The sequence below is a fragment of the Pan paniscus genome, chromosome 4 (assembly GCF_029289425.2).
Source record: "Pan paniscus chromosome 4, NHGRI_mPanPan1-v2.0_pri, whole genome shotgun sequence".
Classification (NCBI taxonomy): Eukaryota; Metazoa; Chordata; class Mammalia; order Primates; family Hominidae; genus Pan; species Pan paniscus.
Window position 1 is genome coordinate 152,349,075 of NC_073253.2, and position 24,844 is coordinate 152,373,918.

Consider the following 24,844-nt stretch of genomic DNA (forward strand, 5'->3'; position numbering starts at 1 on the left):
CCAGCCTGGGGAACACATTGAGACTCTGTCTCAAAAACAAACAAACAAACAAAAAAACTACCAGACTGTTTTCCTCATTGGCTTTCTTTACATGCCCACTAGAAATGTGTGGGTGGTATAGTTTCTCTGGTTTTACATCATAATTTGGTGTTGTTCCTTATTTATTATTTTTGTTTTAATCATTCTAATATGTGTATAGTATTATCTATATGTGTATAGTATTAAACCATTGTGGTTTTAATGTGCATTTCCCTAATGACTAATGATGCTGAATATTTTCTCATGGGCTTATGTACTATCTGTATATCCTCTGATAAAAATTTATCTTGATATCTTTTCCCCATTTTCTAATTGGACTGTTTGTTTTTTTGAATGTTGAATTTTGAGAGTTCCTTATATATTCTACATACTAGTCCTTTGTGGAATATGTAGTTTGCAAATATTTGCTCCAGTTTTTAGCTTGTTTTTATTCTTTTCCCCGGGTCATTCATAGAGTGAAAGTTTTTAATTTTGAAGGAGTCTAGTTTATCAATATTTCCCTTTACTAGTTATACTTTTGGTGTTGAGTTTAATAACTCTTTTCCTAGTCCTAGTTCCCAAAGATTATCCACCATGTTTCTTTCCTAAAAGTTTCATAGTTTTCTGTTTTTTAAAGTAAGTCAGTGATCTATTTTGAGTTCATTTTTTAAATAAGGTGTGAGCCTAGGCCAGGTGCAGTGGCTGACGCCTGCAATCCCAGCACTTTGGGAGGCTGAGACGGGCAGATCACCTGAGGTCAGGAGTTCGAGACCAGCCTGGCCCACACGGCAAAACCCCATCTCTACTAAAAATACAAAAATTGGCCAGGTGTGGTGGCGCATGCTTGTAGTCTCAGCTACTCAGAAGGCTTAGGTGGGAGGATTGCTTGAGCCTGAGAGATTGACGTTTATGTGAGCCAAGATTGTGCCACTGCACTCCAGCCTGGGCGACAGAGCAAGACCCTGTCTCAAACAAAAACAAAAAAACAGAAAAGAAATAAAAAGAAAAAAAACCTCTTTGTCTTTTCTAGAAAGTGTATGCATACAGTGCTAGTTCCTTTATTTACCTGTATCCCGCACGTTTTGATATGATTTCTATTTCTATTTTATTTCTGGAGTCTCACTCTGTTGCCCAGCCTGGAGTACAGAGGCATAATCATAGCTCATTGCTACTTTGAACTCCTAGGCTCAAGCAAACCTCTTGTCTCAACCTCCCAAAGTGCTGGAATTATAGACATGAGCCACCGTGCCCTGCCAATTCAATGTAATTTTTATTTCCCTTTAGACTACCTTTTTGACCCTCTTTGACCTCTTAGATTCTAACAACACAGTTCTAAGTGTTTGGAGATTTTCCTGTTACCTTTCTGTTATTGATTTCTAGTTTGATTCCACTGTGGTCAGAAAACACATTATATTATTTCAATTCTTTTAAAGTTGTTGAAGTTTCTTTTATGGCCCAGGATGTTGTCCTGATCTTGGTATACGTTCTGTGGTATCTTGATGAGAATGTGTATTCTGCTGTTGTTGAATGGAGTGTTCTATTAATTTTGATTAAATCTTGTTAGTTGATAGTGTTACTGATGTCTTCTGTATACTTACCAATTCTCTGTTTAATTGTTCTTTAAATTTTTGAGAGGGGGTGTGGAGGTCTCAAACTACAAATTTGGTTTTGTTTATTACTTTCGGTTCTACCGAAAATATACATATTTTGCAGCTCTTATAATTGGTTGAAATACTTTTAGAATTGCTATGTCTTCTTCTTCCCTTTAATATCCTTTTTATCATTATGCCACCCCGTGGTAATTTTCTCTGCTCTGCAGTCTATCTTATATTAATATAGCTATTTCTGGTTCACTTTGATTAATGTTTTTGTAATGTATCTTTCTTCATTGTTTTACTTTCAAAATGCCTATATCGTTATATTTGTAGGGAGCTTTTGTTGACAGCATGTAGTTAGGTCATGTTATTTTGTTCATTCTGCCAATGTCTTTTAATTGGTGTATTTAGACCATTTACATTTAACGTGATTATTAATATGTCAGGGCTTATGTATGCCATTTTATTTTTCGCTTTATGTTCTCTGTGTTTTTGTTTCTATTTTATTTTCTTGCCTTCCTGTGGTTTACTTGAGCAGTTTTTAAAATTCTTTTCTGGTTTATCTATAGTGTTTTTGAGTATATCTTCTTTTTAGCTTTTTTAGTGATTGCTGTAGGTATTCTATTATGTATACATAACTTTTTTACAATCTATCGTGTCATTTTACTAGGTTGAGTGAAATATGGAAACCTTACCTCCCTTTCTATCCCTTTACTCTCCCACATTTATAATATAATGGCCTTAGATATTTCCTCTACAAAATTTTAATCCCATCAGACAGCTTAAACTGTCAAACATAACTTAGAAAATGCAAGAGAAGAAAAATCTACTGTGTTTTCCCATGTTTTTGCTTACCATGTTCTTTCTTCTTTATCTTCCACAATCTCTCCCTACTTTTTATAAATCATTTCCTTACTGTTTACAGAACTTCCTTTAGCCATTCTTGTAGGATAGGCGTACTGATGACAAATTTTGTTTTCCTTCAACTGATGATGTCTTGATTTTCCCATTATTCTTGAAGTATTAATTTGCTGGGATGGGATTCTGGGTTTTCAACTCTTTTCTTTCAGCACATGAAAAACAATGTGTCACTTAACTTCTGTTTTCCATGGTTTCTGATAAGAAATCCACTGTCATTTGAGTTGTTTTCCCCTGTAGATATTACACCATTTTTCTGTAGCTACTTTAAAAAAATAATTTTTTTTTTTTTTTTTTGCTACAAGGTGTTGCTCTGTTTCACAGGCTGGTGTGCAGTGGTACAATCACAGTTCACTGCACCCTCAGCCTCCCAGGCTCAAGCAGTCCTCCCAACTCAGCCTCCTGCGTAGCTGGGACTACAAGTGTGAACCACCATGTCTAGCTAATTTAAAAAAAAAAAATTTAGAAACGGGTTCTTCCTATGTTGCCCAGCCTGTTCTCAAACTCCTGGGCTCAAGTGATCTTCCCACCTTGGCAACATTTTTTGTTTGTTTGTTTTCAGAATTTAATTGTGCTTTGTCTTAGCATGGATTTCTCTGAGTTCACCCTATTTGGTGTTATTTCAGCTTCTTCAATCTGTAGATTTATGTCTTTTGCCAAATTTGATGGCTTTCAATCATTATTTCTTCAGCCTTACCCCTTCTTCTCTCTTTCTAGGACTCCAGTGACACAATGTTAGATCTTTTGTTATAGTCCCACAAGGCCTTGAGGCTTTATTTTTCTTCTAATCACTATTTTCTATGTTGTTTAGATTGGGTAGTTTCTATTATCCTCTTTCAGTTCACTGATTTTTTTCTCTTCTCCTCCATTCTGCAGTTCAGCCCAACCACTGAGCTTTTTTCTTCAGCTATTATAGTTTTAGTTCTAAAATTTTCATTTGGTTCTTCTTTTTCATCTTCTTTTTCTTTGCTGAAGTTTTTTTATTCTTTGCTGAGGATTTCTATTTCTTTCATTTGTTCCAAGCACATTCCTAACTCCCTTTTCATGGACGCCTTAACATTTTTATGATATTAACTTAACATCTCTGTCTTTTTGATGTTGTCACCTATAGGTTGTCTCTTTTCATTCCATTTTGAATTTTCCTATTTCTTGGTATGACTAGTGATTTTTGGTTTAAGTCTGGACATTTATTCATTGGGAGACTCTGAATCTTATTTAAATTTACTTTTAACAGGCTTCTTCTGACTCTATTCCAGCAGGAGATGGGGAGGGGGGCGCCACCTTGTTGCTTCTATAGCAGTTCAGGTTCCCTACTTGGCCCCCAGGGTGGACTTACCATGACTACTGGGCAAGGGTGGGAGTTCCAACTCCCCATATGGACACCACTAGCACAGGGAAGAGGAGGGAAGGGCTTCATTACCAGCTATCAGGAGTGAAAGTCAAAGTCCAAGCTCCTTCCTTGGCATTCTCTGATACCACACACTTGGGGTATAGGAGGCCTCGTTATAGCCTCATGAGGATGTTAATCTCAACTCCAGCTCAACCTTTGCTGTCATGAGTAAGGGTGGGGCCACAGGGTTTTTGTTTTTTTTTTTTCTTTTCTGTGATGTTTGGCTGAAGTCGACTTGTAATTGTGTAAAAGTTTTCTGCTTTTCTTGGCTGCCCCTGTCCTGGTCCTTTATTTATTTATTTATTTATTTTTTCCTGATCATATTTTTTGTTGGGATTTTTTTGGTGTAGGTAGTTCCAGCTTCTTCACCTCCAGGTTGTGGAATATATGAGGCAAAAATTAACCAAACAAACAAAAAACCCAGGGAAATAACCAGCATGTTGTTCCTCAGTTCCTGAAGTTCCTAGCTTTCTTTCCACCTTTCAAGTCTTCTGCTGTTTGTTTTATATGTAATGTCCAAAATCTTTAGTTGTACTGATCAGGAGGAACAGAGAAAAACACGTCTACTCCAACTTTCTGGAAGCAGTAAGAAGTGAATTGTCGAAGCAATCAATTAAATATTTGTTTCCTTTTTTATCTCTACATGTTTAGAATTTTCTAAAATAGACCAATTAATTTGGGAGTAAGCAAATATACCTAGTTTTAAAATTATTTAAATTCAAAATTGTATATGCTACGTTATATCCTTCCTGGTTATATCATCAACACTTTTCATAAGGTTAGTGAAGTCTCAAGGAGGTGACCCCAGCGCATTACACTGACATAGTGTTGTAAGTTGTGTTCTCTGTGAAGCAGATTTTGAGACAGAGTTTTGTGGGAAGGATGTTTGTTAAGGAGTGCCCTTAGGACCAGCACCTGTGGAAGGGAAAAGGGTGGAAGTAGGAGTACACAGGGAAGGAAGGTGAATTTTGATGCAGGCTCCTCAGGAAGCTCTGGAACTAGAATAGCCCTTCAGACTTGGTCTGTATTGGGCTGACAGCCAGACTTTCATACTCTGCATCGCTCAGTTCTTGATGTGGGCTCTGGAAAGAGCATCACATTGGGTGAAAGAAATCTCTGCAACTGGCACAATTTCCAAACTCACTGCCGGCTGAAACTTGTCTGCGGGCAGCATTCTCAGCAACTGAGGACACAAGTCCTTCATTGAAGGAGGGTCTGGATAGTGCATCACCACATATACCCCACATGGATATTTCTTTTTTTTTTTTTTTCTTTGAGACAGAGTACCGCTCTGTGACCCAGGCTGGAGTGCAATGGCCGATCTTGGTCACTGCAACCTCCACCTCCCAGGTTCAAGAGATTCTACTGCCTCAGCCTCCTGAATAGCTGGGATTACAGGCATGCACCACCTGCCTGGCTAATTTTTGTATTTTTAGTAGAGACAGTGTTTCACCATGTTGGCCAGGCTGGTCTCGAACTCCTTACCTCAGGTGATCCACCAGCCTCAGCCTCCGAAAGTGCTGGGATTACAGCCATGAGCCACAGCACCCAGCCATCACATGGATATTTCTAATGGGAACGTGTCTTTCAAAACATCTCCTCTAATCTCATTTTATAGATCCTGCAGCAAAAGACAGGAATTACATAAGGACACATATTAACAACTACCTTCCCAAATATTTTTTCTCACAGCAACTACAGTGACCTTTACAAAATACAAATCTGATCAAGTCACTCCTCAACTTAAAATGTTTCAGTGGCTTCTCATTACTAAGGACAGAAGTCAAAGTAGCATATGCGAACCTCAAAGCCTTGCACAGTCTGTCCCCTGCTGCTCCCTCTAGCATCTCGCCTTCCGTTCTTGCCCTGCCAGCCATGATGACATTTGACATTTTGAGGCACCTTGCTTCTTCTCACTATAGACCAGTTTCCTGTGCTTCAAAGACTCCACCCTAACATGACAACTGCATGAGTGATCTTATACTGCTTTTGGCAAAATATCGCTTTGTCATCTTTGTTCTTATGTGTGTAATGCCAGACTTTAAGTTTGGAACATTGGTTAGTAATCGACCATCCACTGTCTCATTGCACTTGCAGCAGCAGAATTGTTACCATGGTGACAAATATTGCTGTTAAAAATATTGGCTTTTATCTGATAGGGGTATTGACTTGATGCCCCAATTGATAACTCCCTCTGAGGAAGAGGCCTGTTGCTTTGAAATACATAGGTATTTATGCATCTATCTCTTGATGAAGTATCAAGATAGAAAAGGAAATGCAGAGAAAGTGCATGGCACAGCACGCTGTGGTGGGCAAGTCCCCATCTCTACTTTACTTAAATTGCATTTGGGTGGATAAACTATATTCATGCTGAAGAAGCCCTCAGACAGGGGAGGGTGTATAAAACAAGACTAGAAGAAAGACAAAAGATAAAGCCATAGTCTACACAATTATGAGATTAAACTGTTTGTAGCTAGGATAATTCAGACTCTGGCATAGCTGTAAATCTGGAACTCCAGACCAAAGGCTTTGAAAGGAGTTTCCTTTTATCTCTCTCCTCTACCCCACCTGCCAACCTTTCACACTCCCGGGTGGCTTTCCCAAAGGCCCTCTCAGACTTTAGAGCATGTGCCTCTCTCTCTTTCTCTCTCCTTCTACCTGTACCCACTGTTTCAAGAGTCAACTCCCAGAACATCTTAATCTCAGCCTCTATGGTATTTATCAAAAATCACAAGATGAGATTTTCCAGCCACCCACTAGAGCAACAGAGAAGGGATTCCCCTGATACTGACAAGCCACCGCTCCTCCCAGAATACATCGTTTCTCACCTCCTCCATCTTGGCTACACATATTTGGTGTTCAGAAAAGGTCCCTAAGTTTTGCCGGAAACCCAACTTCTGTCCTCCAAGGTACTGCTGCTGCAGAGAATGAGCAAAGACTTGCAAGGCTGGGCAGGTGCTCCCCTCCTGGACTTACATGGCTCTCAGAATCATTTTTCTCAAATCCAAATTTTATTATTTGGTGTTAATAATTTAATGTTTTCCATGGACTCATTTTACAGGTTTTTTAAAAATGGAAAGACAATTTTTTTTTACAGTAAAGGTTTTTAAAATTTATAATCCCATTTCTAATGTAGTGTGATTTTTTTATTCTGGGAATTAACTTGCACACGAACACATAATTTACATCATGTTAGTACACAGCATTTTGGACTATTTTACTTCTTAATATATTTAAACATTTTTCCGTGTTTCTGTATTCTGAATACTTTTTATGTCACTTAGAATTTTTATTTCGTGCTTATTGAAATATATCTTTCAGATTTAGATATTCTGTCATAAATCTCTCGTGTGTATGTGTAAAAAGGAAAACATTGGTGAAATAAATTGATTAGGGCATTTCTAAGGCAGTGATAGTGACATGCAATTGACACCTTGCTGACAGAGATTTAAAAACAATCCTGATTTCAGAGATATTAAAATAAAGATACAATAACAACACCCCATGAATACAACCTCTTCTTTAAGAAATAGAATAATCACTATTCTGTTGAAACTCCTTGTGTGTGCCCCTCAGATCAGACATCTCTCCCTTTATCCTGTAGATAGTCACTATCCTTAATTTTGTGATTATTATTTCCTTGTTTTTCTCTATACTTTTAGCAAATATATATCCCATTGTTGAATCTTATTTTTGAGCTGTTCTACAAATTGCACTATATCATATATATTTTTGTGACTTGCTTTTAGTATCCCGCATTATGTAAGATTTATCCATGCCAGCCATGCATGGTGGCTCACGCCTGTGATCCCAGCACTTTGGGAGGCCGAGGAGGATGGATTGCTTGAGGTCAAGAATTCGAGACCAGCCTGGCCAACATGGCAAAACCTTGTCTCTAGTAAAAATACAAAAATTTAGCTGGGCATGGTGGTGCATGCCTGTAATCCCAGCTACTCCAGAGGTTGAGGCATGAGAATTACTGGAGCCTGGGCAGCCAAGGTTGCAGTGAGCCAAGATTACCCCACTGCACTCCAGCCTGGTCAACAAACTGAGACTCTGTCTCAAAAAAATAAAAAATAAAGATTTATCCATGCTAACATGTATAGCTGCTATTCATTTTCACTATTGTAGATTATGCACTGTAGTCCATTCCACAATTTATTAACTCTCCTGTTTGATGAACATTTGGGCAATTTCTAGGGTTTTGCTATTACAACTTGTTTTACTGTAAACATTCTCCTAGTTGTCTACTGGTAAGCATATGTGAGAATTTCTCCACTGTCTACACCTTGGAGGAAGACTTGTTGAGATTAGATCAAGAGTCAGCACACATTTTCTTAAAGGCCCAGATAATATTTTAGATTCTGTGGGCCATATGGTCTCCATTGCAACTACTCAGAGCTGTCATTTTTAGCATGACAGCAGCCATAGACAATATGCAAAGGAAAGTCTGTGGCTATATTCCAATAAAACTTTATTTACAAATCCAGGCAGCTGGTAAGATTTGGACCTCAGAACATGGTTTGCCAATTCCTGATCTAGAAGAATAGATTTCCTACTCTAATTGCCTACAAATACTGCTGTATTGCTCCTTCCTACCCTGAATATCCCCTGAGGGGATGTGAATCCTGTCTCTGCGGAGGCTAAGAACTGGACTGAATGTCCATGTTCAGGGGCATTCAGGGAAAGGAGGAGAATGGGTGAGGGGACATGGTGGTGGCCATGCATCCCATCTCTTAGTCTGTGGCTTTGACAGTCTCGGGGAAGCAAAAGGGATTGAGGCAAAGCCGAACACTCACATTGGCTCTGCTGGCCGTGGGCGGGTGGTGGAGCTCTACTTGCCTGGAGGCTGGGGTCTCCAGCTGTAGCATAGCCACCATCACAGAAGCCACTGTGAGGTCACCACCAGGCTATGGGCAGAAAAATTCAAGCAGGAGATTGTATTTCTTTTGGAGTTGTATGATTTCCTTTATTATTTGAACTGCAGTAAAGAAAGCTGGGATGGGCTCCTCTAGGGATACTTCCAGATCCCTGGGCGGTTGTAGCCCTGGCTCCTCTTTAAATGGATTTGGTTTCAAAGATGATCATCTCCGTCTTCTCGGATGTCATAGTGCCACTGATCATCTCCAGCTCCTGGCCACCCTGGGCTTTCTCCACTTTGGCCTCTATGTTTTGCTTCTCCACCATCTTAGCTACGATATCTACCTCTCTGTCATGTGATGTGACCCTTGTTTTTGAACCAGGAGTGGCCCTGAGGCTCCTTAAAAAAGAGCTGATCTTACTGGCTTTCTTATGTAAAGCTCCTGTGCTAGATGCAGATTGGTTCTTCCCCAGTTCCTGAGTTGTTCTCGACTCCTTTTTGGTGGAGCTGTGGGTGGAGCTCTTGCGAGAGGAGCCATGTCGCTTGCCCCTTACGTTGCTGTGCCCTTTTTCTTTTTTGTCATCTCTCGTGTTTTTATGGCCAGATGCGGACCGGTGGGAAGACGCTTTCTGATTCTTGTCCCCCGCTCTCCTGCGGTGACTTTCACCTGCCTTGTGGTGATGAGAACTTTTCCTACTGGGATGTCTGTCCTTCTTTTCTCTTCTTTCCTTTTTTTCATTCCAGGCTTCAGCACTGGGCTGGGAAACTTTCTGGCTTCCATCTCGTTCACTCATGTAGCCTTCGCTTTGCAAGGTGGAGATGAGGGGTCCCACTGCTGGTCCTTCAGTTCTTTCTGCTGCACACTTGCTGGTCGTCATACTGCCTGCAAACGCCGCACTCAAGCTGCTGTCTTGGGAGAGACTGGCGGCCCCCGCCATCGAGGTGGAAGTACCTTCTGAGGAGGTGCTTGCAGCACCTACCAAGGCCAAGCTAATACCATCTGAGGATATGTTGGCAGCACCTGCCATGGACTTGCTGGATTCGTTTTCTCCTGGATTTTTGATGGCTGCTCCCGTCAGCACTGTGGTCACTTGGCCTGGGCCTGCAGATTTGGTTGTTGCTATGCTCATAGCACCTGTTACAGGACTCGTTGCTGCCCCTGCTATTGCCACATCTGTTCTAGGGCCTGTTGCTGTTCCTGCCACTGCCATGCCACCTGCTGTCCTTGCTGCTCCTCCTTCAGCAGCCCCTGGAGTGCTCGTGGATGGAGAAGCCGCACTAGCCGTTCCGTGGGAGGCATGTTGGATTCCCTCTCCCCCAGCATAAGCAGAAGAGGTGGCTGCAGATACATCACAAGGCTTGTAGAGCCCAGTCTCACTCTGATCCCCTTCTCTGTGGAGCTCTGCAGCCTATACCAAGGGGAAGAGAAACAGATGAGATAGAGATGACTGAAAGGGAGATCAGAACTTTCTGCTCCTCTCTTATCCTGGAGTTAATTCAAGGGCTTATAATTAGAAGAACCTGGGTCAGGTGTGGTGGCTCACGCCTGTAATCCCAACACTTTGGGAGGCCAAGGAGGGCAGATCACTTGAGGCCAGGAGTTCGAGACCAGCCTTGCCAACATAGCAAAACCCCGACTCTACTAAAAATACAAAAAATTAGCTGGACAGGATGGTGCATGCCTGTAATCCCAGCTACTCGGTAGGCTGAGGTAGGAGTATCGCTTGAACTCAGATGGCAGAGGCTGCAGTGAGCCAAGACTGCGCCACTCCACTGCACTCCAGCCTAGGCAACAGAGACACTGTTTAAAAAAAAAAAGAAAGAAAGAAAGAAAAAAAAGAAGGAGAAGGAGAACCTCTAAAATCATTAAGTCTAAGTCTTTTGTCTTTCTTTTCTTTTTTTTTTTTTGAGACAGAGTCTCGCTCTGTCGCCCAGGCTGGAGTGCAGTGGCACGATCTTGGCTCACTGCAATCTCCGCCTCCCAGGTTCAAGGGATTCTCCTGCCTTAGCCTCTTGAATAGCTGGGACTACAGGTGCCCACCACCATACCTGGCTAATTTTTTTGTATATTTAGTAGAGATGAGGTTTCACCATGTTGGCCAGGCTGGTCTCGATCTCCTGACCTCTGGTGAGCCGCCTTCCTTGGCCTCTCAAAGTGCTGGGTTTACAAGCATGAGCCACCGCACCCGGCCTAAGCCTAAGTCTTGCTCTCATTTGTTGCCAAGTTCCATCTACAGCACCCCTTCAATGGTCACTCAGTTTTGGTTGAGCAATTCCAGTACCAGAGAAAGTACTGATACAATTCCTCATCCTTGGACATTGTATTTTACACACTTATTTTTACGTGCTCTGCAGGACAGAGTTCCAGAAGTGGGATTGCACAGTCAAGGGATACACTCACTTTACATTTTGGTGACTACTAAGATTGTGCACGTGCATACACACACACAGGGTGTGCTGACTGACACAGAAATCAGTGCCTGGTAGTCACAGGGAGACAGACTGTGACTCAAATCGAAGAAAGACTTCTTCATTGTTAAAAATATGGTACAGCACTTTGGGAGGCTCAGACAGGTGGATCACCTGAGGTCAGGAGTTCAAGACCAGCCTGGCTAACATGGTGAAACCTCATCTCCACTAAAAAAAAAAAAAAATTATAAAAATTAGGTGGACGTGGTGGCAGGTGCCTGTAATCCCAGCTACTCAGAGGCTGAGGCAGGAGAATCTCTTGAACCCAGGAGGCAGAGGTTGCATTGAGCCGAGATCGTGCCATCGCACTCCAGCCTGGGAGATAAGAGCGAAACTCTGTCTCAAAAAAAAAATTGCACAAAAATCTGTACAGTCTCCAGTTGCACATTGGAGACTCAGAAGGGTTGGAGGGGGTGAGGGATGGTAAATTACTTAGTGGGTACAATGTATATTATTCAGATGATGGTTACACTAAAAGCCCAGACTTCACCAGTATGCAATATAGTCACACACACAAAGCTACACCTATACCCCTTAAATTTATACAAATAAAAGTTCCACAGCAAATCAGACCACTTGGGTTGGGGTATTAAGTGTTCAAGAAAAGATTGACGATCAGGATGGTGTAGAAAGGATTTCAACCCTGGGTGTGAGACCAGAGTAGCTGATACCTAAGGTCTCTGAAATTCAGCCTTATGGGACACACAAGCCCTCCCACCTCCCAGTGTGGTAAGTGCCCTAGTAGTGGCTTATTTGGTCCTGAGCCCTTGCACATGCAATACTTTTTCCAGGTGGGCCTCAGAAGGCACCAAAGGCTTTGTAGGACTGGCTTTGAACTGCTCCCCCAAAGAACCTGCCCCATGTTCTCGAGCCTTCAAGAGGCTTACCACTAGGCTTTTGTTGTCTTCGGATGGTGCGTCCCCAGATAGAAGTGTTGGGGTACTGCAGTAACTCTCTACTGGTGGCCTCAGGAGATAAATAAGTTTTTCCCAATAGCAAAAGAGATCTTCCCGTGTGTCAGAAGAGGGACACAACTGCAGATAAAAAGTACGGCCAGTGGCGAGTTTCAGGCGCAGCTGCTGTTTCTCACGATCGTGGATGGAGATCTTCACAAATTTCAAGGGAAGCAGTCTTGTGAGCTCTAGAGTCTTGACGGGCCTGCGACCTCTCCCCTTGGCAAACCGGCCCCGTCTGACATGCTGTTCACAGATTTTAGTTGGTTGGGCCAGAACCATGACGTCAGGCAGTGGGAGGATGGGGCTGGTGCAGACGATGCCCACTGTCACCATTCGGACACGGTTGTGTACATCAATCACCTCTCCCTTTTTGTTTATCTGAATAAAATTACTCTCGAACATTGGTGCATACTTGAAAATGTCGTACTCTCCTCTGTTGTACAATTGTCGTTGCAGGTCCCCCATGGAGGTTTTGAACGCACTCATTGAAGAGTAGCTGTGGGCTGTGTAATAAGGTAAACAAGATTCATTGCTCATGGTTCTCTTCGTTTAAGACAGCTCCACCAGCCACAAATAGAGTCCCCGAGAGAGAGAGGGAGAGAAGGTAACTGCCCATCTCCCTACAGGACTTCTGCCTAAATCTCCTGGCACCACCACATTCATCCCCTGCAGTCCTTTGTGACCTGTACGCATCTCACACCCCTTTGTCCTAGCCTCCATGTAGCTATCCCCTCAGGTCAGTGTCACCAGCCTCCCCCACAAAACAAATCAATGCCTCCACAGGGGAGAGGCTGACCCTGCCTGGGGTGTAGGTGTGGGTAGGCTGGGTGTTCTTTTCAATCAAAATGCTGGGACACATAATTTATGAAGCCATTCTGCTTTTATAAATATCTGGGTTGTTTCCAGTTTTGCTGTTGTTATAGTTACCCCTTCAAGGATCATCTTCTTGCAAAAATTTTTTTGCTTGGGCTGAATTACTTCCTGGGGCTAAAATCCTGGGTGTGTATGGTGTGCTTGCTAAGGGCAGAGATGCTGATCTCTGTGTCCCCAGTGTGTAGGTAGCACAGTGCCAGCAGGCACTCAGGGATAGGTGTTGAATGAATGGTCTGAAGGGACTCCTGCTCCCCATCAGAACTACAGAACCAGGGTTCCATCTGTGTGCTGATTTTCATGATATGGAGGATTTTCTCACCTAGTCTCTCATTTGAAGCGGTTAATTTTTTTTTTTAATGGAGTTTCACTCTTGTCACCCAGGCTGGAGTGCAGTGGCACAATCTCTGCTCACTGCAACCTCTGCCATCCAGGTTCAAGCGATCCTCCTGCCTCACCCTCCCAAGTAGCTGGGATTACAGGTGCCCACCACCACACCCAGCCAATTTTTGTATTTTTAGTAGAGTCAAGGGTTTTTCACCATGTTAGCCAGGCTAGTCTCGAACTCCCGACCTCAGGTGATCCACCCTCCTCAGCCTCTCAAAGTGCTGGGATTACAGGTGTGAGCTACCCCACCCGGCCGGAAGCAGGTTTATTTTTTAAAACATCATTTTAAAGTGAGAAAACCGAGGCTCAGGATTGTCTTACTTGAGGTCAGAGTCCAAAGCTGGATTCTAGGTCAGAGCTTTTTCTCTTCCTCAAGCTGCATGGCTCACTGATAATCTCATTCTGCATCATAGCTAGTGTCATTGGTAGTTAGTGATGTGTGTGGGGATTTACTGGGAACCACAGGAATTCTTGGAGGTCTTGAATCACCGTAGGATTTCCCACACTGATATGTCTGCTGCTTCAGTCTTGATGCCTGCTTGATAAACCACTGACGTTCTGTTTCTTTTTAAAGCTCTTCTGAGAAATGGTGGCAAAGACATCTTTCTGGAGTTTTTGTTTTGTTTTGTTTTACTTTGCTCAAGGTGAAGAATCCAAATTCCCCCTCCCCCAGCTAGAGAAATACTTCTGAAATAAACATACATTCCGCCAAACTCAATCATTACCATGTGGAGGTCTTGAAATAAACTTCAACCACAAAATGTTATTTTTATATCCCCCAGTGCCAACTGCAGTGCCTGGCACATTGCAGCTTCGCAGTAAATATAAACTTGCTTGTGCCCATTGAGATTCATTCTTCCATTTATTTATTCAAAAAAGTTTAATGAGCAAGTATTTTGTTTGGGACCAGCTAGAAAGTGGAAATGCAAAGATAAAGTTTCCTATCTCTGAAAAGCTGAAATATTTTTTCTAAAGATATTGAATGACTTTTTGGGGAAAAAAAAGAAAAAACAAAGTGGCATATATTCTGTTATAAGGGAATCATAACTAAAAGTCAACACAATTATGTTAAAAAGTAAGAAGTTAGAGCTATATATAGATGTAGCCATATATTCTTCTCATATGTTCATTTCTGATGAATAATTAATAATGACAGAACTATAATTGTATGATTGAGAACCTGCTATAAGCCAGGCATGCTGTTGCCACCATACATTCTTCTAAACATTTTAATTCTGGCTGGGTGCGTTGGCTCACATCTGTAATCTCAGCACTTTCAGAGGCCAAGGCAGGAGGATCACTTGAGACTACGAGGGAGAGATCAATCTGGGTAACATCACAAGACCTTCAGCTCTACAAAAAATAAAAAATATTAGCTATACATGGTGGCATGTACTCAAGAGGCTGAGACCTGTCTCTAAAAAAATAAATAAATAAAAATTTTGATCCTTACAACAAGCCTAAAATGTACAGGTCTCTCCGCATTGCACCCCCAGCCCTCTTTTTCTGGAGAGTCTCGCTGTGTAGCCCAGGCTGGAGTGCAGTGGCAGCATCTCAGCTCACTGCAGCCTCCACCTCCCAGGCTCAAGCGATACTCCCACCTCAGCCTTCCCAGTAGCTGGGACCAGAAGCACAGCACCACCACATGCCTGGCTTTTTTGTAGAGATAGGGTCTCACCATGTTGGCCAGGCTGGTTTTTTAACTTCTGGCCTCAAGTGATCTGCCTACCTCAGCATTCCAGAATGCTGGGATTACATGCGTAAGCCACCACACCAGGTCAGGTTTCTATTTTATAGAGGGAAAATGAAGGCTCAAAAAAATTACAGGCAGATTGGACACAGTGGCTCACTCCTCTAATTGCAGCATTTTGGGAGGACAAGGTGGGAGGATTGCTTGAGCTCAGGCGCTCAAGACCAGCCTGGCCAACATGGCAAAATCCCATCTCTACTAAAAATACAACAAAAAAAATTAGCTGGACACGATGGCACATGCCTGTAGTCCCAGCTACTTGGGGGAGCTGAGGCAGGAGGATCGCTTGAGCCCCAGAGGTGGAGGCTGCAGTGAGCCAATACTGCACCACTGCACTCAGCCTAGGTGACAAAGTGAGACCCTGTCTCAAAAACAACAACAAAAAAAGAAGTTACAAGAAATTTCAGCAAGGTCACATAAGACCAAAAGCACACCGACATCCCAAAATATGGCAATGGTTAAACTATACTAGACTGACTAGACTGGTGACACTAATAGGACAGATAGAATACAAACATACAAATGCAAAGCAGCATAAATTTATCCATTCACACCATTAATATAATTAATTGCTTACTTTGTGCCAGACCCTGTTTTAGGTGCAGGAATATAGCAATGGACAAAATAGACAAATGTTCTTGGTCTCATGGAGCTGGTAAACAGACAGTAAACAAGTAATTTTTTTCCTGGTACCTGTGTTCTCAATGATAAACCAATAAATTGAATGGCATCTCCAATGCTGGTAAGTGCTGCAGAAAAGTAGGCAAGCAGGATGAGAGTGTGTGTAGGGGAGGGGAAGGTGGTGGTTAAAGAATGCTCAGTGAGAAAGGTGTTGCTGTTGTTGTTTTTGTTGTTTAAGAGATGGGGTCTTGCTCTGTCATGTTGCGGGAAGTCAGGGACCCCGAACGGAGGGACCGGCTGAAGCCATGGCAGAAGAACATAAATTGTGATGATTTCATGGACATTTATTAGTTCCCCAAATTAATACTTTTATAATTTCTTACGCCTGTCTTTACTGCAGTCGCTGAACATAAATTGTGAAGATTTCATGGACACTTATCACTTCCCCAATCAATACCCTTGTGATTTCCTGTGCCTGTCTTTACTTTAATCTCTGAATCCTGTCATCTTTGTAAGCTGAGGAGGAGGTATGTCGCCTCAGGACCCTGTGATGATTGTGTTAACTGCACAAATTGTTTGTAGAGCATGTGTGTTTGAACAATACGAAATCTGTGCACCTTGAAAAAAGAACAGGATAACGGCAATGTTCAGGGAACAAGAGAGATAACCTTAAACTCTGACTGCCGGTGAGCCAGGCGGAACAGAGCCATATTTCTCTTCTTTCAAAAGCAAATGGGAGAAATAGGGCTGAATTCTTTTTCTCAGCAAGGAACATCCCTGAGAAAGAGAATGTGTCCCTGAGGGTAGGCCTCTGAAAGGGCCGCTTTGGGGGTGGCTGTCTTTTACGGTCACAGCTGTAGGGATGAAATAAGCCCCAGTCTCCCGTAGCGCCCCCAGGCTTATTGGGACGAGGAAATTCCTGCCTAATAAATTTTGGTCAGACCGGTTGTCTGCTCTCAAACCCTGTCTCCTGATAAGATGTTATCAATGACAATGCGTGCCCGAAACTTCATTAGCAATTTTAATTTCACCCTGGTCCTGTGGTCCTGTGATCTCACCTTGCCTCCATTTACCTTGTGATATCTTATTACCTTGTGAAGCATGTGATCTCTATGACCCACACCCTATTCATACACTCCCTCCCCTTTTGAAAATCACTAATAAAAACTTGCTGGTTTTATGGCTCAGGGACGTCACGGAACCTGCCAACATGTGATGTCTCCCCCTGACACCCAGCTTTAAAATTTCTCTCTTTTGTACTCTGTCCCTTTATTTCTCAGACTGGCCAACACTTAGGGAAAATAGAAAAGAACCTATGTGACTATCAGGGGCAGGTTCCCCCAACACTGTCACCCAGGCTAGAGTGCAGTGATGTGGTCACAGCTCATTGCAGACTCAAAACTCTTGGGCTCAAGTGATCCTCCTGCCTCATCCTCCCAAGTGGCTGGAACTACAGGTGCACCACACCATACCCTGTTAGTTTTTAAATTTTTCTGCAGAGGCAGGGTCTTGCTATGTTGCCCAGGCTAGTCTCAACCTCCTGGCCTCAAGCGATCCTCCCACCTCAAATCTTCCAAAGCGTTGGAATTACAGGAGTGAGCCACTGTGATTGGCCCAGAAGTGACCTTTGAGCAAAGACATAAAGGAGATCAGAGAAGAAGCCATGAAGATGTCTGGGGAAAGAGCTTCTCAGTCAGAGGAAGCAGCAAGGGCCAAGACCCTGATATGAGAGCATGCCTGGTATGTTTAAGGAGCTCCAAGCAAGCTACAGTGATGAAAGTAGAGTGAATTAGGAGGAGGGTCATTGGAGATGAGGCTGAGAGGCAACTGGGGTGGTGGTGGATAAGCAGATCATGTTGGATAGACCTTGTAGCGCTCTGAGAGGTCTTTGGCTTTGCTCTGAATGGTGGATGATCCAAACCATAAATATAGAAGATGATTCTGGTCACCATATTAAAAAGAGATTGTAGAAGTGCAGGGAAGACAGTAGTAGAGATGGGGCAATTCCTGCAAGAGATGATTTGGGGTAAGACGTGTGTGATAGCAGTGAGAGTAATGAGAAGTGCTCAGCCACCATGCATACTTTGAGGCAACTATTAGGTATGCTGATTTGAACAATTTCCAATAAATATTAGCAAGTAAAAAAGCAAGTTGCTTGGCCTGAGATACTGGGCACACAAAAAAGTATGTCGCAAAATAGCATATGTGGTACATCATATGTTATTTAATGAGAAATTTAAAGTGTGCGTATGTGTGCGTATGAGTGTGTGTGTGTGTGTGTGTGTGTGTTTGAAAGGAACTGGTAATAGGAGCTACCTTCGGTCAACTTGCTCTCTCAGGGAAGTAGCAAGATGGAGACTTCATTTCTAGGACATTCCCTTCACAGAGTAAGACTTTCATCAGTCATGGATAGCCTTCTTAGGGTGTTGAAAATGTTCTAAAAATTAAATTGAGAGGGCTGTACAACTCTGTGAATATATACCAAACATTACCAAACTACACACTTTCAATGGATGAATTTTATGGTCAATGAAACATATCTCAATAAAGTTATTGAAGATAATAGCAACACATCAGTCTTGACTTATAGATCCAATCCCATTGTCTTCCATCATTCTCTTAGATAATTAAATAATCCCTGGGCAGGCATGTTAAACAAGGCTTTAATATGACATCAGAAGTACATATTGCCTGCTTTACTTGATTTTTATTTACAAGATTTGGGTAATGTTTCTTGATGAGGAATGTGGTAGAGCATGGATAAGCTAGAATCCAAATTTTAGAGAGCTTACAATCAGTAGAACACACACTGAAAAAACAGAAGAAAACAGGAGGGCAAGTAAATACACAGTAGAGTGATAACAAATTGGTTGAATGAACGGTGACTCTAATACCCTTTACCACTATATTCAAAACCAACAATAATTGTTTCTTAAGAAGAAAAACAATCAAAATCACAATTCTAAGGATAGTTTTGCATACATTTTAAGTGAGCCTAAGGTTGAAGAGCTGTGAAGAGTGATAACACAAAACAGTATATACAAGGCACAGTATATGCAGACATACAAGATTATAGAAGGCTGAAGTCTAAACGTGCATTGTGGGAAGTGGTTTCAAGTCAATAACTTTTATTCTTCATCTATGATTTTGAAAAGCAAGGGAAGTAGACAGCTATATATAGCCTTTTCAATGAGTGTGCAGCCCAGGGGAGCATTGTGAGCTAGGCAGGATGTGAGGGTGGGGAGATTTCCATACCATACACAGCATGTACAGGCTGGGTAAATCCCCTGGCCTAAAATACAATCCACAGTGCTTTTATGTCAATGTTGCTCAGCAGAGGTGGCGTGGGCTGAGCTGCGGTCAGCCTGGGGCACCTAGGACTTCAGGAAGCCAACCTGATTTCTGCCTTATCTTCTGGCTCTGAAAAGACTACAGTCACCTAACTCTTCCCCTGAGGACCATATGCAAATCAGCCTGCCTCTCTGCCTTGGGTTGAAAAGGAAAATGAACTGGTATACATACAAAAAAGAAGTCAGACAGGGGATCAAAATAATTTTATTTCTCAACATGATGATCCAACTAGCTCCGCCTGTCTTCCCCCTCCTATCTCTCATCCTGTCTTGCTTCTTTCCTGCTCCCTGCTCGGCATATTTGGCCCCACTACCAAGCGGAATCCTTCCCTGCTCACACAGGCTTAGGACAACTTCACTGTCTCCACTCCCTGTTTTGCTCTGTTTACAAATCATGAGATGTCCTGCCTCCGTTTACATATTATTTATTTAATGTTACATTGAAGAAACTTGCAGCTAAATTCACACACACAGACACACTCGCACCATAATAAAACACTTAACATTAAAAATAAAGATCAGGCTGGGCGCGGTCACTCACACCTGTAATCCCAGCACTTTGGGAGGCGGAGGCGGGTGGATCACTTGAGGCCAGGAGTTCGAGACCAACCAGGGCAACATGGTGAAACTCCATCTCTAATAAAAATACAAAAATTAGCTGGGTGTGGTGGTGCGCACCTGTAATCCCAGCTATCTGGGGGCCGAGGCACAATAATCGCTTGAACCTGGGAGGCGGAGGTTGCAGTGAGCCAAGATCACGCCACTGCACTCCAGCCTGGGTGCTGCACTCCAGCCTGGGTGACAGATCGAGACTCTGTCTCAAAAAAAAAAAAAAAAAAAAAGATCAGAAACTGTCTACAGGTAGAAGGAGGTAACTGATCCAGTAGCTGGGATAAAATGATTATTCTAAGTAAATATTAAATTTAACTCTGAAAAAATACTGGAAGAATGTAAAATAAATATTAACATTGATTATTTCTGAAGGATGAGATTAGATGTAATTTTTATTTATTTGCTGGTCTGCTCTTTCCACCAAGAATATATTTTACTTTTGTTACCAGAAATATATATTTCAAAAAATTAGCTCTAAGTTTACTAGCCATTTCAGTCATTATTGTCTTCTACGAATCAAACCAATGATTTTTGACAAATGACATATTTTTCTTTTATTTTAAATTGGAAAGTAAAAAATCCTTCCATTTTATCATCTTTTAAATTATGTAAATTAAAAAGCAAAACATTTCTTTACCTTTCCAGTTTTATATGCTGGAATTTTGATATACAAACTTCCTGCTATCACCATGTACATTTAAACATACATTAATATAAACACAAAATATACCTGGAAAAGGTATAGAACAATATGTATGGCTTGTATATAAAAACAAAACATAAAAACATACAAGCCAAACATATTGTTCTGCACCTTTTCCATGTTAACAATATATCCTGAAGTTTTTTAGGTTGATACATTATGAATATACATTATTGGTTTCCATAACCTTGTAGTGTTCCATTGTAAGGATGCACCATAGATTATTTTACTTGTCTCTCATTGATGCACAGAGAAGTAGTTTCCATTACAAAAAAATACTGCAATAGCCAGGCGCGGTGGCTCACCCCTGTAATCCCAGCACTTTGGGAGGCCGAGGCAGGTGGATCACAAGGTCATGAGATCAAAACCATCCTGGCTAAAGCGGTGAAACCCCGTCTCTACTAAAAATACAAAAAATTAGCTGGGCATGATGGCACATGCCTGTAATCCCAGCTACTCGGGAGGCTGAGGCAGGAGAATCACTTGAATCTGGGAGGCGGAGGTTGCAGTGAGCCACGATCACACCACTGCACTCCAGCCTGGCGACAGAGCAAGACTCCGTCTCAAAAAAAGAAAAAAAAAACACTGCAATAAATATCTTGTACAGATACCTCTCTGTGCTCATGCTATTTTTCCCCCTTAGAATTGATAGCTCTAGCAAACGTAAGGTGTTGTTGTTGTTGTTTTCAGAAGAAAGAAGTTATGTAGGTGCCAAAATATTCTGGATATGATTCTTAAATGGACATTAATAAACCTGATTAAGTTTGGATGGGAACCACAAGGAAATTAAAGGGCTTCAAAGCCACATCCAAAGAGGACAATTGAAGGATGTCTTTGGCCTGGACACAAGAGGGCCCTGGAGTTATCCAAAGGGCAAGTCCTCGGTCTAGAGAAGGTTGGAGTTGTAGGACTTCAAAAGATAAAGCAACAAAGATGGGTTTTAGGTAACAGTAAGAGAGCAATCATTTATCAATGATCCAGCAGCCATTCCCCTACCTCTAGTGGCAACACTCTAGTGTTCCTCAGAGAACCATCCCTCCCCCATCTGTGGATGGGTAGGTCCATGTGGCTGGGTAGGGCTGACTCCACCCCACTCCCAGATCCAGGAGTGTGTCCAGGCCAGGAAAGGGTCAAATGAATATTCCATTGTCTTGGCTCTAATGATTGAGGTACCTGCGAGCATATCATGTGAGCTAGGCCAATGACTCAAAATTCTGGGACTTTTACTAGAACTATAAGGAAAGAGATCTAGCTCCACTGATAAGATGTTAGCCCAGCAGCCATTTTGCTGCCATGGAGGACAGCTTGCCCATGCATGAAACCAGCTCAGAACTAAAGAATGAAAACCAAAACCTCTGATGTCGTCGTTAAATACCAGCGGACCCAGCAGTGCCAGGTTGAATTGATTTTTCCTTTGTTACAGAAATTGGGTTAAATTAGGTTTTTTCCAACCCAGTTTCAGTTGCGGCCCCAAAGCCCTGTATTAATGTGATAAAGGGAATGAAGTACCTCCATCCACACTTGACGCATTAAGAGGCAAAACAGATTCTGCCAGTAATAGCGTTCGCCCACCTTCAGCCTTTAGAAAACAAGGCATGAAAATGCAAGAGAGAGAATGTTGGGGGCTCTGTGTTTCCTCTCACCACTAGCCCACAGGGGAAGGTGGGTGGGTGCTTATCTACCAGAAGCCAACCAAAAGGGACTTTAAGAGACTCTTCAGGGAGCTTGGTGTGAGTCCCAGAGTTTTGCAGCTATAAGGACTAGTGTCTAAATCCCATTGGAGAAACATAATGGTGGAAGTTTGTGGAAGAGCTACTTATTCGGTGTCAGAGGGAAAGGGGGCTCTACTTGGGGCAAATGGTATATCCATCATTGGCTGGGACAGGAGGCCTGAGTCTTCCAGTAGAACCATGGGAGGGAATAAGTGGTATGTGGTTCCGTTTCTTTTTTCTTCATTTGAGATGGGGTCTCATTCTGTCCCCCAGGCTGGATTGCAGTGGCATGATCTCAGCTTACTGCAACCTCCACCTCCCAGGTTCAAGCAATTCTTCTGCCTCAGCCTCCCAAGTATCTGGGACTACAGGCGAATGCTACCACACCCAACTAATTTTTGTATTTTTAGTAGAGACAGGATTTCACCATGTTGGCCAGGCTGGTCTTGAACTCCTGACCTCAAGTGATCAGCCCACCTCAGCCTCCTAAAGTGCTGGGATTACAGGCGTGAGCCACCTTGCCTGGCTCTTTTTTCTCTTTATTTAATAGAAATGAGGTTTCCCTGTGTTGCCCAAGCTGGTCTTGAACTCCTGGGTTTAAGGGATCCTCCCACCTCAGTCTCCCAAAGTGCTGAGATTACCAGCGTGAGCCCCCATGCCCAGCCTCTGTGGTTCATTTTCAAGGAAATTTTACCCAAGAGGACGACCTATGTCCCGACAGGACAAATGAATCCCGACAGGAGCTGGAACAGCTAAAGCCCAAGGGCTGGCTGAGGGTTGGGCTCCTTGGCCAAGGAGAGTGGCATCTCCTACATCAGGGAAACAGTTGTCAGAACCTTCAGCTGGAAAATCTCTGAAAACAGCAAAGCACATGAAACATGCAAGAAAAAGCAGCAACTGTTCATCCACCACATCCCAAGGACATCATCCCCAGATTACTGCTGCAGCTTCATGAATGTTGCACCCTTTACCCCTCTTCCTCTTTTCCCTCCAGCCTGAGCTTCCGACTCAGGTGTGTCAGAAACCAGGTTTGTGTGTGGGAAAAGAGAGGTTAGGACATGGTGGAAAAGCCAACATGCTTCAAATCCTGAAGAAAACCCATGCAAAGTTAAGGAAAAGCATCAACTTGAATACATGTTTGGAGTTTTGATTATTACCTTGAACTGAACTGGGCTTTCTTTTTCTTTTCTTTGTATTGTTGTTGTTGTTGTTGTTGTTGTTTTGAGACGGAATTTTGCTCTTGTCACCCAGGCTGGAATGCAGTGGTTCAATCAACTCACTGCAACCTCCGCCTCCCGGGTTTAAAGCTATTCTCCTGCCTCAGTATCCCAAGTAGCTGGGACTACAGCCACCTGCCACCATGCCCAGCTAATTTTTGTATTTTTAGTAGAGACGGGGTTTCACCATGTTGGCCAGGCTGGTCTCAAACTCCTGACCTCAGGTGATCCACCCGCCTCGGCATCCCAAAGTGCTGAGATTACAGACATGAGCCACCGCGCCCAGCCCCTTTTTCTTTGCTTAACTTTTTATTATGGAAATTTTCAAACGTGCGTCGGTGCAAGGAGAGTAGAATAATGATGTACCCATTAGCCAGCTTTAGCGATTGTCAAGTCATGGTCAAACATTTTTCATCCCTTCCCCTACCAATTTCTCCCCCTCCACTGGATTATGATGAAGCAAATCATAAACATTTTATTGTTTTATCAATAATTCAGTGTATGTTTCTATACAAAATAAGGACTATTTTAACATGATAATAGTGCCATTATTACATCTTTTTTTTTTTTTTTTTTTTTTTTGAGATGGTGTCTTGCTCTGTTGCTCAGGCTGGAGTGCAGTGGTACCATCTCAGCTCACTGCAACCTCCGCCCTCCAGGTTCAAGCGATTCTCCTGCCTCAGCCTCCCAAGTAGCTGGAATTACAGGCACACAGCACGACACTCCACTGACTTTTGTATTTTTAGTAGAGACAGGATTTCACCATGTTGGCCAGGCTGGTCTCGAACTCCTGACCTCACGTGATCCGCCCACCTTAGCCTCCCAAAGTGCTGGGATTATAGGTGTGAGCCACCACACCCAGCCCATTATTACATCTTAAAAAATAACAAGTTTCTCAGTATTATCAAACATCTCTTTAACATTCAAATTTGTCTAATTGTCTCATAACGTCTTTATACAGTTGATTTGCTTAACTCTTAATCCAAAGTCCAAACATGCTCATATGTCTCTTAAAGTCTCTTTTAATCTAAGGGTTCCCCCTTTGATTTATTTGTTGTTTTGTTTTGCTTTTGTTTTTTGAGACAGAGTCTGGCTCTGTTACCCAGGCTGGAGTACAGTGCTGCAATCCCAGCTCACTGCAACCTCCACCCACTGGGCTCAAGTGATCCTCCCACTTCAGCCTCCCGAGTAGGCGGGACTACAGGTGTGTGCCACCATGCCTGGCTAATTTTTTGTAGAGAAAGGGTTTCACCATGTTGCTCAGGCTGGTCTTAAGCTCCTGGGCTCAAGCAATCCACCCCCTTGACCTCCCAAAGTGCTGGGCTTACAGGCATGAGCCACCGTGCCCTGCCCTCTATGACTTATTTGTTACTGATACTGAGTCATTTGTCCTTAGCATGTTTTGTATTCTGGAC

The 24,844-nt window shown here is 42.7% G+C and overlaps 2 protein-coding genes across 2 annotated transcripts in view; one reads left to right on the forward strand and one right to left on the reverse strand.

Moving 5' to 3' along the window:
• Window positions 1–631: 631 nt before the first annotated feature.
• GARIN3 (golgi associated RAB2 interactor family member 3) lies at window positions 632–13,080 on the reverse strand. Its single transcript, XM_003818982.6, has 3 exons — window positions 12,139–13,080; window positions 8,721–10,191; window positions 632–5,542 (listed from the first exon to the last, which is right to left on the reverse strand). The coding sequence occupies exons 1-2, from the start codon at window positions 12,742–12,744 to the stop codon at window positions 8,980–8,982; spliced, it is 1,818 nt and encodes a 605-aa protein (XP_003819030.3). The 5' UTR covers window positions 12,745–13,080; the 3' UTR covers window positions 632–5,542; window positions 8,721–8,979.
• A 2,721-nt stretch (window positions 13,081–15,801) lies between these two features.
• ITK (IL2 inducible T cell kinase) overlaps window positions 15,802–24,844 on the forward strand; it is an 85,746-nt gene continuing 76,703 nt past the window's right edge. Inside the window, exon 1 of the mRNA XM_055112829.2 lies at window positions 15,802–15,956. Within this exon, the coding sequence (XP_054968804.1) occupies window positions 15,939–15,956 (18 nt within the window). The 5' untranslated portion in view covers window positions 15,802–15,938. The remainder of the gene's footprint in view (window positions 15,957–24,844) is intronic.